At 36.4% G+C, this 14,710-nt stretch overlaps 1 protein-coding gene across 10 annotated transcripts in view; it reads right to left on the bottom strand.

The window, feature by feature from the left end:
* The window catches only part of ZMYND8 (zinc finger MYND-type containing 8), a 76,295-nt gene that overhangs the window by 18,148 nt on the left and 43,437 nt on the right, over positions 1-14,710 (bottom strand). For 8 of the 10 annotated variants that reach the window (XM_055813557.1, XM_055813559.1, XM_013298003.3 and 5 more), the window contains 9 exons: positions 11,644-11,862; positions 10,602-10,715; positions 8,788-8,880; positions 7,571-7,658; positions 6,868-6,923; positions 5,146-5,223; positions 4,173-4,288; positions 2,884-3,365; positions 535-675 (listed from right to left, as the gene is read on the bottom strand). In XM_055813557.1, coding sequence (XP_055669532.1) covers positions 535-675; positions 2,884-3,365; positions 4,173-4,288; positions 5,146-5,223; positions 6,868-6,923; positions 7,571-7,658; positions 8,788-8,880; positions 10,602-10,715; positions 11,644-11,862 — 1,387 coding nt within the window. The remainder of the gene's footprint in view (positions 1-534; positions 676-2,883; positions 3,366-4,172; positions 4,289-5,145; positions 5,224-6,867; positions 6,924-7,570; positions 7,659-8,787; positions 8,881-10,601; positions 10,716-11,643; positions 11,863-14,710) is intronic. The other 2 variants (XM_013298006.3, XM_055813558.1) reach the window with 1 other exon arrangement.

The raw sequence follows: 14,710 nt of genomic DNA, 5'->3' as shown, positions 1-14,710 counted from the left end.
CTATTTTGTCCACTTAGTACTTAACTACTGCATCTTTCAAAATTCCACAATCCCAGAATTTACTTCTATGGAGTTTCAAGACATCCCTAGAGAGGGATGGTCAGTGAGGAGGTAATGTGAAGGCAGCAAGAGAGAAGAAGCCCTAAGTAGATCCTAAATCCTAAAGACCACGAGAACACCTTGCCACCAATACACTCGAGAGACTGAGGGAGCAGCAATGTTCATGGAATTACAACCTGTAGAAACTTACCCAGTGTTCAGAAACATTCGTTTATACAGTTCAGCTAAAAAAAACCCACCACCCTTTAACTGCTTCCTTTTATCAACAAGAAGAAACAGTAACAGGCACTTGCATTTATAAAACAAAAAAAGGACAGCCTATTTGATGAAACAATAATTACACACGTGCCTCTCTCAAAGCCCTTTGTTCTTTTAAAGCCACATACAAGCCAGCTCGTTCATATTACTGTGCATTGACACCACTCTAATTTGTTCAGATCTAACAGTATTAGGTTTTCAAAGGTCAAGACTAACCAAGGTTAAGATTCAGAATGCTTCCTGGAGTGGAAGTTCTCTCTTGCTTAGCAGAAATTGGCGTTGATGCTTGAGGAGAGAAAGGTTTGGGACTGCCTGACAAGCTCCCCGCTTGACCCGTTCTTGTTGGTGCTGGAGAAGCTGAAAAAGCACAAAATCAATAAGGACAGATTTTAAAATAATCACAATAAAGCCATATTCACTGGGACAAAACAGCTTTTAAACCTACACAGGCAGGGAAAAGATTTTTTTGAAAAAAAATTTCAACAGTATGTTACACCTCCACTACAAGTTGCAACTACCACTTTGATTTTAATTTAATAAAGAAAAAGGAACTGTAAGGAAAATAATTTTCTTTCAGCTATACAGTTGGGCCAAATGTCTGCTTACCCTCAAAACAACTCTGTTTGCAGTGACAGAAAGTTTCTGGCTTTCAGATTTGGTTATTTTAGATTTAACAAATTCTGACACTCTAAATTGCTGTCTATTTTAATTCATGTATGTAAGTAAACACAGAAACCCCTATCTACCCCATTTGCTAGCTACATTAACAGAGAATTAAGAGTACAAATCACAGTAAGTTTAATCTAGATATCAGTGGCCAAATGTATCTGATAAGGTAACAAAATATTCTAATTTACACAGAGTTTAAGCAAAATTCTGTGCTCTGAGCCTTTAAAATCTCCACGAAATAATGTTTCAAAAGCAAACCTAGAAACTGCTAAACAGTCCAGAAAGGGAAGCATCTGCAGGCCATTACCTAACAACAACAAAAAGTCATTTTTTAAAGCAAGAAACTAATTTTTGTCTTTTAAATCTCAGCTTAATGCTCTGAAAGTGTCATCCTAAACTCACTACTGGATACTTTTTCTTCCTCAGTACATCCAGGATCGTCTATATATTTTCAGATTCCTAAACGGTAGCAGTATCTACTGTTTCAGTAACTTTCCAAGTTCTCTTTTACGCATCACTCAAAATACACAACTGAGGCATGCAAATAAGAACATTCTTGTCTAAGGATAGCGCAGTGATACTACCTGAATTATTTTTTAACAGCAATTTCATTTACATTTGAAATGAAACACACAAGATTCCAGCTAAATTTATACATAAAGTAAACATTACAAAAGTTAGCAATCGTTACAATATAAAGGTAGAAATGCCAGGTGGGAAACTGAATATTCTAGTTTAACTGCTGTTAAGTTCAATTGAGCATTTCTATGCACTAGGATAGAGGACAGTAAGGCATGAGGAAAAGTTAGAAAAAATCCCCAGAACTGCTATGATAATCAAGAATTCAGAGTAACAGGATAACATCTGTCATCATCTTTTCTTTATCTGACAAAATAGCTTTAATGTGACTTTCCATGATTATCTCCACTACTATAAAGAAATAATAATATGGTATAATAAAAGCTCTGTATTTTAAGACACAAAACAGTACCTGTTAGCTTCACTTTATGTATAAAAGCTGTACACACATATATACATACTTTATGTAGAAAATGAATCATTCCTTTTGACCTGTTACTCTATTGAAAAATCCAAGCATTTTCATATAATTAAATTCATACAGTTACTAAGCCATCACTTTCTTAAGATGGATCATATCACAAGACACTTTTGTACCCACAGCCTAGCCTTTATTGGCTAGAAAGAATAAGACTATAATTAATAAATAAACAAATGGCATTTTATCTAAAAACTGCAACAGAACATACTGATTCAGTTTTCTACACAAAGACATCCTTTCACCAAACGCAAAGTTTTAAACCAGATTGATTAATATACTGCATCATTTTTTTTCAGGCAGCAACATACTTCTAGTTATGGATTAAGATAGTTCGCCTGAGTGCCACAAAATTAGCTAGTGTCTGACTGCATCACAAGTCTGAGAAGTCTGTATTCCACACTCCTCCTTCTCTTTATCCACTCTGCCTATGGAACTGTAGTTTTATTGTATTTTAGCTACGCAGTTGGGAACACTATAAATTTAAGCTCATTGCCTTGAAAAAGGGCTATCAAATTTTAAACAGAATATCTCCTTAACCAAGACAATTCTAACACTTTTTGTATTTATTTCCACTCTACATCCATTTTGATAGTTACAACTATCCTGCTATTTAAACTGAAGGGGTTTGGTCAGTTTTCATGATTATTTTTTCCTTCTCAATGTGACAGAAAGGACTGTAATTTCTTCGAATCAAAAGTTAAACCCATTTTTTTTCCTAAAATTTCTTCATAAAATGAGACATAATACAGTCTGTCTTTAAAAATTACATGGAATAAAACTAGTGCATTAACCAAATGCAAAGTCCTGTACCCCCCCCCCCCCCCTTTTGTTTTTACCTGTATTTTTCTCAATAAAGTCCATGGATTCTTCACTGGCACTAAAATGACTGGAAGTTGCTTTTTTCTCTGCATCCTGTTCAACATCAGATCCAGTGTGAACTGATGAGTTTGTACTCATTGGTGACCGTGGCATATCTGTCAAGGAAATCCTACGACCAGTACTACTGCTCAGCATGGACTTGCTCATTAGAATCTTGGGTGAAGCTGTCATATCAAAGTTCAGTTTGATTTTCTCTTGTTTGTCTGTCTTTGCAGTTCCAGCAGTCGGGTTTGTAGGGTCTAATAACATTTGGTATTGATTGTTGGGAGTATATGGTGTCCGGAAAGGTGCGTAATTAAATACTCCAAATTTTCTACGAATGTTATCAACATAAACCTCCATTTCTTGCATTGCACTATTGAAGATGCTTTTAGTCTTTTTCACAGAAAAAGGAATTTCTTTAGACATGAGGTAGCAATTATTTATTGGAACCCAGGCCCTATATATAAAACAGAAAAATAAAGGTAATATAACTACATTTCACACCGGGGATTGACATTGGCAACTTTTGTGCACATACTAACTATTTTGGCCTAAGCATAAAGATACGCACACCTCAGATCATTCCAAAGGACCATCTCTACCTTCTTATTTTAATAGTTCAGTGCTTAGTTTTGGTAAGTAAGTAAATTGCATGTCTTAGATTATGACTAGCTTATTTCACTCTACCCAGTAACCCATACAACATGAATAAACACTAGTCAAATATGGCAAAATATTCCCTAATTAGAACAGTCTATGTAACTGTAAGACAACCATTGCTAAACATTCTATCTGTCATAGTTAGCAGAGAAATATAAAAAGCAGGTCAGGAAAAAAAAAAAGGCTTCACAAACACATCCTTCAAAACATTTTACACGCCATGTCAGGTTGATCAAACTCTCCAATGCCAGGAAAAGTTCTATCAACAAGTGTTGGACAGATTTTATTTATCATGAAATGAGGCAGACTCTAAACTAACTTGGAAGGAACTTTAACTAAATTATTTCATGGCCCTGTACAGTTGGGTTTTTTTTTACAATACCTGGTTTTGTAACTGTATAGAATTATACTTTCAATTCATGACAAACACATGACTTACATTCTACAAACACCATGTAAGAAACTAAAACTGTATATGCTAAAGTATTACACAGTTTATTAAGGTCAAGATTCAAAAGACAGGACCCAAAAACTCCCAAGAGCACAAAAGTACAACAAGTATTTTGCAAGTGCAACCAAAGACATCCTTTGGTTAAATTCCCACCTGTCATGTTGGCCAAAGAAACGGGCATCAACTTGCCCGTCTTTATCCCTCAGTGCTTTAGCAGGCCAGAATGGAAAGCCTTTGAGTTTAGCCCAGACCAAAGGGTGGGGATTGCTCTAGAGGAAGAGGCAAAATACACAGTAAGAAATATAAGAATATTACCTTCAAATCCAATAAACAACATGATTTTTTTATTATTTGTATGTATTACTTAGATTCAATAAAGATCCAACATGCACAAAGCACTTGCCAAATATAGGATTCCATTTTACTATATACTTGATATATACATAATAGATCTTGAAAGGAAAAAATAATAAAATTATTTTTAAAAAACCCAACTCTTAAGTATCTCAATTAAACATGTCATAATTGCACCTTTTTTTTTATTATTTCTTTTTCATTTGTCCCCACCAAATATGTAGCATAATGTAAGTTCAGCAAGGGCCAATCTTTCAAAATCTCTAAGTCAAAGAGAGAACTTAATGGATTATACACTTCTACTTAAGAAGCTCAAGGAGTCTTCCCCAGTTTGTTGCAGTATTAAACAAAAAGAGAAAACAGACAACCTATTAATAGGTCACAACAGAAAAATCAAGACTCAGATTCATACCCGCAGAAAGAGACATTCACATTTCAGAAATCTTACCCTGAGTGCAAGTACCACATGCAAGCACAGACGACCCAGGAGCAGGTAACTTATATTTGAGGATAAAGAACTTGTGAACTGGTTGCTGACACCATTTGCAGTTATTTCTGACTGAATCAATCCTTTTGTGAAAACATGCAACTTTACAGCTAAACACCTTTGATACAGTCTTGACTCCACAAAGGGCTACCTGGTAAACTACAGCAGCTTTTCTTGACTCAGTAACCCCCAGAGGTTTAAAACAACGCGGGGATAGCAAGCAACAGTTAAATGAGAACTGCTAGTTTAACGTACTAGTTAGACTACCATAATCCTTTAACTTACACAAGGCTCACAAAACCAATTTTCTCGTTTTTGGCAAGCAGCTAAATAACATTCCGGACATACTTCAATTTCATTCATCTGAAAAGAAAAAGCAAACAGTTACTGGAGACTTTAGAGTCCAAAGTATGATCAGTAGTATTATGTTAGTCTGTCTAGTTTGCTAGCATTATTTTTCCACAAATTTGTAGTCATAAATCCACATTTCCCAGGTGACCAAGAAGGCCAAGAGCATCCTGGCTTGTATCTGAAACAGCGTGTAGGCCAGTAGGACAGAAGAAGTAATCACCCCCCTGTACTTGGCCGGTGAGGCCACATTGCGAATGCTGTGTCCAGTTTTGGGCCACTCACTACAAAGAGGACATTGAGGTGCTGGAGTGAGCGCAGAGAAGGGCAACAAAGCTAGTGAAGGGTCTGGAGCACAAGCCTCATGAGGAATGTCTGAAGGAAACGGGACTGGAGAAAAGGCGGCTCAGGGGCAAGACCTTATTGCTCTCTACAACTAGCTGAAAGGAGGTTGTAGCAAGGTGGGTGTCGGGCTCTTCTCCCAAGTAACAAGCAGTAGGACAAGAGGAAACGGCCACAGGTTGTACCAAGGGAGGTTTAGACTGGGTATCAGGAAAAATTTCCCCATCGAAAGGGTTGTCAAGCTTTGGAACAGCCTGCCCAGGGAAATGGAGTCAGCATCCCTGGAGGTGTTGAAAACCTCCAGGGACATGGATTAGCAGTGGACTTGGCAGTGCTGGGTTTACAGTTGGACTCAACGACCTTAAAGGTCCTTCCCAACTAAATAATTCTATGAGTCACCTGCTATGGACAGACACCCGTCTTTTTCTACCCCTGTAACATGCATTCCACTTAATTTATCAGTTTTTACATCCCTCTTCAGATTGTATGCCATTGTTGTTTACTCCGGTCAGAAAAATACATCCTTTGTTTGATGCCGTATTTATTCCAGTGGTTAAGACTTATTTATCATAATTTCTTCCAATGGCAAAAATATAATGTCAATTGGGCGTTTAATTTCATAATTCATGCAGAACCAAAAATAATTTACTCCTTATGGTCATTATTATACAAACTAGTTAAGACACCAGTCTCAGGTTATACATGAATTTTGTTCTATTAAGAACTGCTACATTCTCAGAATTTATGTGAATCATCGATATCGCTGTATCAGCCTGGGGATAGAGAAAGCACTTCTTTGTTCAAATATATTACATTTAGAATAGCAAGTTTTTGTACTACTAAACATTATGGATTACCACTGAAATAAAATCAGTGCAGATGATCAGTTAAGAATGCATGCAGTCATTTTTTGCATTTATTCAGAGGAATTTCGGATTGTTACAGCAAAAGAACCACCAAAAAATGCATCTATGAATCAGAAGATGTGGGTCTCTATTTCCAGCTCCAAATATTAATTTAGAAGATAGGTGTCTTTGTGCAGAATCCATATAGCTCCTTTCTTCTCTTCTCTTCCCTCCCCACCCCGCCCCACAAGTCTTACAGATAGCGAATATTCTAATGAAAGACACATTAGCAATGCCCTTGCCAGAAATCATTCTGTAGGCCATGGATATGCATAACTAAACATAAGAAAGCCTACAAAAATTATAGTTATGCAATACACACATTAGAAAATACATATTCTTTCACTCATGAATAACTGAAATGGAACACTTTAAAAACACAGAACAATTAGGTTAATTAGGGCACTCATACCTCATGCTCACAGATTTTGATGATGACTTTTGCTGTTTGTGTCAATTTGTGATTTCCTGAGGAAACAATAAAATGCTTTAACCAGAAAACTGTCATGCTAGAATTATGATAAAATCAACAGGGTCTAGATTGAAAATTTAACACTGAAGACAAAAGAGAACATCAAAAGAGATGATGTAAAACCTATGTATAAACTTCACCCTTGCAAAAGCAGAAAGTAGGCACTCCTCAAGGTAACATCATACCAATCTTTAAACGTTCCTTTTCGAAGCCAATTGTAGCCTGCCCACCACTGATACATTCCTTCGTTGAGGGACATGCCATATGACATCCTCAGGTAGGTCTCCCGTAAAGCGCTGCACAATGCCAAACACTAAGGCAACTTTGGGGTTGGAACCAGATGATCTTTAAGGTCCCTTCCAACCCAAACCATGCTATGATTCTAACTTACTTGAAAAAAAATTTTAAGGTGGAATGAGCAAGTGACAACACAGGATGCATTTGGTCCTACAGTTTTATGTATGCCAATTGTTAAAAGAAATAAATATAAATTCTGTTGCGTTTAGTATGGTCATTAACAGGATATGGTCATTAACAGGAAGATATTTTCAGCATTTGCCAACTAGAAGTCTGCAAATTGCTCTATGATTTTAAGTATTTCAAAGTTTCATATTTGAGGACATAAGTACATATCAATACTTACCTCCATTGTAAATAATGCAGTTGTGCAAAATCCATTTGGCATCAGCCAAAAATGCTTCAGTGCAACCGTACATTTTCTTTTTAACATTCTGTAAAGAAAAAATTAAGAATGTGTCAGGAAACAAAAAGAAGTAAAAAGTAACAGCTTCTTCCTGAACATTGTTTCCTAACAGTCATACAATTAATAAAACTGACCACTTATTTGCTGTAAGACTTAGGATTCTAAATACTTAAGAATCTGCCAAATTCAGGGTGTCTTTTGACTGCCCTGAAAATGTATGAACTGTCTAAATTAACTCTAAATAATGAATTATTTAGATCAGCACCTTCAACATTTCCAAAAAAAATTGTTAATTTCCTGAAAGAGTTTTCCATTCCATGTCTCTGCAGAAAAATGAGTCCTTGATTTCTTCTACTGGCACATCGCTCCCAGAAAAAATTATGGGTCATAATAGATAAAACAGTATGTTTAATATTCCAGTCTACCCACCAGGCAAAGTAATTCGATTAGATAAAATCAGTTGCATGGTTTTGTTACACTTCTATATCATAAAGACATCAACCTCCACTGTAAGAACATGGAGAACGAAAATTTGCTGTCTTTTCATCAGGTCCTAGCAGAACAAAGCTCAGCAATGCTTCACTCTTCATTAAGCAGTAAAGAATGAGGAACTTCTTCATGATTTGAAACTTTTAAATTATTATTGAACTGAGAATGAAAGTCCTATTATCCACCTCTTGACTGTTTCTTTTTTCTTCTACACCTCAGGTGCAATGGAGATTACAGTATTTGTTGACTGATCAGTAAAATGAGTCTGGAATGACCACTGGATACACGCCAAATGGTCCCAAACTAATGGACCAGTGACCCATTAACAGCTTACAGACATGATGATCAAATGCAAACTTTGGTTAATGAAGTCTTTCCACAGGATCATTCCTGAAATTAGATGAATTAATACAGGAGGAAGTCATCAGTGTAAAGTTGTCTTTTTTATACTGTTTTTCCTGAGCATTTGTTACTGGTTCAGACAAAACAATGGACTCGTTCAGTTGGCATATGATTGTTTTTGTAACTGAACTGGCACTTTTAACAACCAAACAAAAAAAGCATCAAGGTAATTTCAAGCAACCTCTCTCCCTCACTCCCATCAAACACTCCAGAAATTTTACTGACAGTAATCAAAATCAAGGAACTGCCCTCAGCATCATACAAACCTTCTCTAATGTACAAAGGTCCATTGGATGAAAGATATATTCTGCATAATCTGGGTGTTGATCCAGTGAAACTGGCTTTTGAAATGGCTCTGTCTGTTAGAAGAAAAAAATAAATCACACTGCTTATTAATACTGAACCGTTTCATCAATGACACAATACTCATTCATTTTCTAATACTACTTCCAACTCTGATGTCAGAGAAAATTCTTTAAAATTTAAATGTTGTGAAGTAATAAAGTATTGGCAGAGCAAGAGGAACTAAAAGGGCTCATTTAACTGATTTTTCACATGCTGGCAATAACAAATTGCAAAAGTTAGGTATTTTGTAAAACATACTGTTTTTTACAGTAGGGTTTTTTTGTGGGGAGTATCAGATGAGGCTCAAACAGTTTTTAGCAGAATAAAGACACTAAATTTCCAATTCACTAGACTCACCTCTTTTTCAGACTCTCTTTAGAATCATAATTTTCAAAACAATGGTGGCTTGGTAATGCAAACACATTCAAACTTTTACCAGTGGGACTCTATATTGTATCTGCTAATGTGGAGGGACTGCAGTTCTTGGAACGCAACCAATTAAAATACTCAGGTACCAAAACAACAGGTTCTCAGTAAAATGCCTAAAGGACAAAATATCTCAATAGCATTCATTAAACATTAGCTTTCTGACCACATTTTCAAAACATTTTGTCAATTCAATATAAACAAGCACAGACACTTCACTACTGAAAAGCAGCATTAAAGCTTCTAATGGCTCCATCTAATAGGATAGTATTTATCCCTCCAGAGTAAAAGGATTCCAAGAATCAAAATCTGTCAATACTGAAGAGTAACCTTCCTAGAAAAGGCCACTATTGTTCTGCTAAAATGCTTATCATAGATCAGAGTTGCAGAGAGCCCATGATTCCACACATCTGGTTTTCCCAGCATTTTACTATAACACTGCAGGCACAGAGACACCCTCCCTGCTCCTATTAACAGGTACAGGAACAAGAAGGCAACAGGCATTAAGACAACCCTTGGTAATTCATAACAATTGTGTTTTGATTTACTGTTATCTTCACACATGTGGAAACTCGGCAAAGTTTGCATGGTGAGGACCAAATGATCAGAACTGTTGAAACACAGAAGTGAGAATGAGTGACTGGAATAGTTGAGGCATGGTGATTCTGAGAAGTGAGTCCACGACAGACACACAGAGATAGGTACAAGTTGGAGGAAAACCTGTTTTACCTCTGTGATAAAAATTCATAGAACAGCAGCCTCACATTGCATGCAAGTTAATGGCACAGGTTTTCACCATACTGAGGAAAATTTCAGCATTTTAGAAGTATATGATACAACTAACTTTTGTGGTAAGAACAATTTCTACTAACAGATAAAAACTAGGTTTTCAACGGTTATAATCAATAATATAACATGTCTGTGCCTAGGGTTCCTGTCCATGTAACTGTATTGGCAAGAGATCGCATCTCCCCATTCCCCTTACACCTCAGAGACAGCACTGTCCACTTTCAGAGAATGAGAAACCACCATGTCCCACTGGAAAGCCACATTGTATTTCCACTACACCCAGAAGTTATATCAAGAAACCACATTTTAAATGCATTCCAAAACAGTCTATACAGCCTAAACTAATCTGTACTAGACAGGTGGCAGACAGCACAGAAGCTGTCACAAGCTGATGAAATAAACTAGGTTCATAATTCACAAAAGGAAGCAAAACCCACGATTATGACAAACATAGGATCCAAGCATTAAAAATAAACTCATTAAAAAAAAATGGGGGTGGGGGGGGGGAAATCTTCCTTACCCCTGGCTGTTTCATTTTCTGTAGTGCAAACTTCAGTAAATATGATAGCTGTTCAATGGTGAGCATTGTCATAGCTTTACTCTGTGTTTCTATGCATTCTGCAACTGTGATTTTCTATAAGTTAAGATTAAAGAACATTTTGTCAGCAAACATTTTTAGGTAAATTCTTCTCCACTGAAACATTCTAGCATTCTTCTCCACTGAAACATTCTAGCATTCAAATGGAAGATCATAACTACCTTATAAGAAACAAAACATTTCTGATGATGCAATATAAGTACTTCAGATGCTTGTTTTACTTGGTTTTTGTTCCAGGTATGTTAATAAATTAAAAAAAAAAAAAAAAAGAAAGGGAAAAAAAAAAAGAGAAAAGACCAGAAAATTATCCATCATCTTCAAGATCATGCAAAGTGACTATGTGAACACATAAAATTCCCAAATACAACATGAGTTCACAGCAACGTGAACCAGTGAGAAGGCCAGCTGAGTTCTAATGCAAAAAGTGATCAAAAAAAAAAAACATGCAATAAACCAATTTGCTTTTATTAAAGATACTTTGATGCTAAATATTCTCCCCCCAGGAATCACCAGAGAGGAATGATTAAAATCTTCCTCAGCCCTGTAGAAAAAGAGAGTAATAAAATACCCACTTGTTTATGTAGACCCTACAGTGCCATTTTTTTCTGCACTGCTGCAGAGCTGATCAGGCCACTAGAAGAGGCACAAGTTAAACTAGCCAAAACTGCAGAATGTTTTCAGAATTAGAGGTGCCTGATAAAGAGATAACTCTTTGAAATGGTGCTTTCTCTAGACATGGAAACACAAAGGAAGTTGAAGACTTGTGGTAAGAAGGCAAACACAATCTGGGTACGCACACAGAAAAAGTGGTGCAGCAGCAATGGATGCCTCCTCTTCCGTAAATTTATTTCTGTTACCTCTACCAAGAGGTAATATAGGACTAAACCAGAAACATTACAAAACACAAAAAAGCTGCTTATATCTCACAAACAAGAATGAAATCCACTCCTTGTATCAAACTAACCTCACATTCTGGGCAAAACCAATCCCCCTCTGGTTCCGCTGTCAGTTTCAGACACTTAGCATGATAAACCCGAGGGCAGAGTTCACAGCAGAGGACTTGGCCTTCCCGATGACAAACCCAGCAATAGAAATCATTCCGTCCATCCTGTGGTACAACATCAACAGGGTCTGTGGTGAGTGGCTGCTTCATATAGTAAAACGGACCATGTCTTAGTTCTGACTGAAATGTAGGCAAGAAAAACAGGTTTGGTTTCAAAACAAATTTGCATTTTTTCAAATATTCATAATATATAAGCAGACAGCAGTTTACAGAGTTTAACATTTATGCAAGCACAGTATCTTATTCATTGCACAAAATCATTCATAAAGAAATTTACTTCTTATTCAGATGTCAAATGCTAGTTTGCACTCAAGACTGAAAATAATTTTTTGCGGCAAGTGAGGGCATCAAGTGCAAGACATGCAATCCAAAAAAAGTCAGTAAACACTTTTATCTTCAAAAGAGAAGTATTGCTATAGAAGCCATTAGGTCCTCTAAACTCAGAATTCCATGGAGCTGTACAAGCTAAATACTGAGATTCTATTTAGTGGTGGCTAAACCTGGGAGAACTGAAGAAGTTAGTCCTGAAACAAGAAGTTGAACACCATGCAAATCTGTCCTAAGTTGCAGCAGTTCACAACTTTGTACAATGAAGCAAGCCAGTGCTGATTTTGATTAATAAGGCAAGCTGCAGAGTAGGACGACAAAGGAGCAGATTCATATCCTGAACAGCCAGTCACCTCTGCTACAGGAGCAGGAACACTGGGAGAGATTTCACCCACCATTTAAATGCATATCAGAATGTAAGACTCACAATCTCCACTGGTTTGCCTGCACCAGAAAACAGTGTTAACTTTGTAAACTGCATGAACTAGTCTTCCACTTGAGCCCCAGGCAGCTCAAAGATGACACAGCTGACGCCAAAACACAAGAAGTGAAGAGCCTGCCACGGCTAAAATGATACCTAAAAATACCCAGATACCTAAAGTTTATTAGATCTGCTTTGAAGAGCTAACATTTATACCAAAACTACATTGTATTTATTAATGACAAGCATATTGAAGTTTTCTGTTTGATATTAATTATAGGGGTGGTTTGCTGAGAAGGGCATGGAGGGAAATAATCTTGAGGTTTAGGCAGTTTATTTAGCACAATTTTTTTATTCGATGTAAAACCGTTTGTCATTACGTTGCTTGTAACTATCCAAATGCTTGTAGTTTGCAGAACCATTTTGTTTGGTTCTCGGGTAATTTTGCATGTAACCTACAACACTTACAAATCTGCAAGTTTTTAGACCCTTGAGTTGTCATATGCCCACGTGCGTTATAGAACAGTGCAACCATGTGCATGTTCCATACCTCTGCAGCAGCCTGTACAAAATCAGTCACACAGGGCATAAATTAACGTCACCAGAAACCACCAGCATGCTAGCTTGGACCATGAAATTTCTAGATTTCTAAAGTTACAAAGGACAAAGTCTAATTATTTGCATGAATAGAGGACCTTCAAGGTCAAATTAGATGATGCAGAATTGAAAACCCAGCTGAATATGTTTTATCTCAAAAAATACACCAGAAAAGATATAATCTGCAATTATCTAACACTGAATAATATTTTAGGCGAAGAAAGGCTGTTACCCACAAACACCCCCAAAGCATTCCGCTACCTAAAATTTCACTCTGCCTTCTATCAGTTTTGGTGGTTTTCATTCTTATTATACAGATGATACCGCTACTAAAAAGGCACTTTGTTCTAACCACAGAAATGGGCAAAGTGCTATTTTCTGTACTTGCTCTGTCTATATATTTAATCATGTAACATGACAACACTTTCACAAGGAAGGTTCTAAGATACCCAGTGGAATAAGAGGGACAGCATAAGGCCTGAACTACATTTCACATGTATTGCTCTATAATCATTCAAACAGATACAAAAGCATATGGAAACCCAAAGTGAAGAAGAGAAAGTTGCAGCTATTATGCACCGCAGCTGTGAGACCAAACTCTCAAGAGTGTATACGTGGAGATGCAGCTACAGGGCATTTCCTCAACTGCAGATAAAGGAAATTACCAGTTAATACATATGCTGACTTTGAAGTGGGTATAAGCAGTATATCCACACTGAACTCCTAAGAATCAAAGATACTGCTTTAAGACAAAATATAAAACCTATGAAACTATTCCACAGACATCATCTCATAACATCCAAACTGAAGAGAAGTCCATTTCTGCTAGAGCATGACAGGAATTATTTTCTGTTCAAAGATGCTTGTATCTTTTGGACATCTATCACCTTGTTTTGAGACTCAAAAAATACCCAAACAACAAAAGTAACAGACTAAAAAGTAATGACTCAACTGCATCAAAGGATCTTTTCAATTGTACTAATCACAGTAAAACTTCAAGAGTTTAAGTTTTAACAGTTATGAAAAAAAGCTTTGTTTTCTCAACTTTTCACAACTAGCCAATTGAAGCTCAAATAGGTGATAGCTTGTTTTAAAGTCTTCATATTAATGTTATTAAGACCTGTAGAATGACATAGAAAACTGAAGAAAAAACAACAGTATTGTAGCGCTGTTCTGGGGAGAAAAAGACCACTATTTATATTCAGTTTAAATTAATATTGAAGCTAGTAGTAATAACAAGCTAACAAATTCAATTACATTAAAACTGACCAACTAAGTGTTATAAGTTCCTGATTTTTAACCTGTCTTAGCTACATTCTACAATTCCATAATTCTTTGCTTGTATTTCAACACTTTAAATACCTGTTGGCACCATTCTGAAGATCTGTTAGTGCATCCACAACAAGTAACATGAAGCTTTATGCAACTATAACTTTAGTAATGGTATCTTGAAATATTCAAATATTGCAAAACACTTTGTAATGTAGAATATTAAGTTACAGGTTTCCAGTGATGTTGTCATACCTCAAAATGGATTTATCAGCCAATCAGAACCACAGCTATCAGCTAAATTTTACTTGAAACTTAACCTGAGAGCAAAACAAGTAACTGTGTATGCTTAGC

The sequence above is a fragment of the Falco peregrinus genome, chromosome 9 (assembly GCF_023634155.1).
Source record: "Falco peregrinus isolate bFalPer1 chromosome 9, bFalPer1.pri, whole genome shotgun sequence".
Classification (NCBI taxonomy): Eukaryota; Metazoa; Chordata; class Aves; order Falconiformes; family Falconidae; genus Falco; species Falco peregrinus.
The sequence above is the reverse complement of the archived record's forward strand: the minus strand, read 5'-3'. Positions and strand labels throughout refer to the sequence as shown.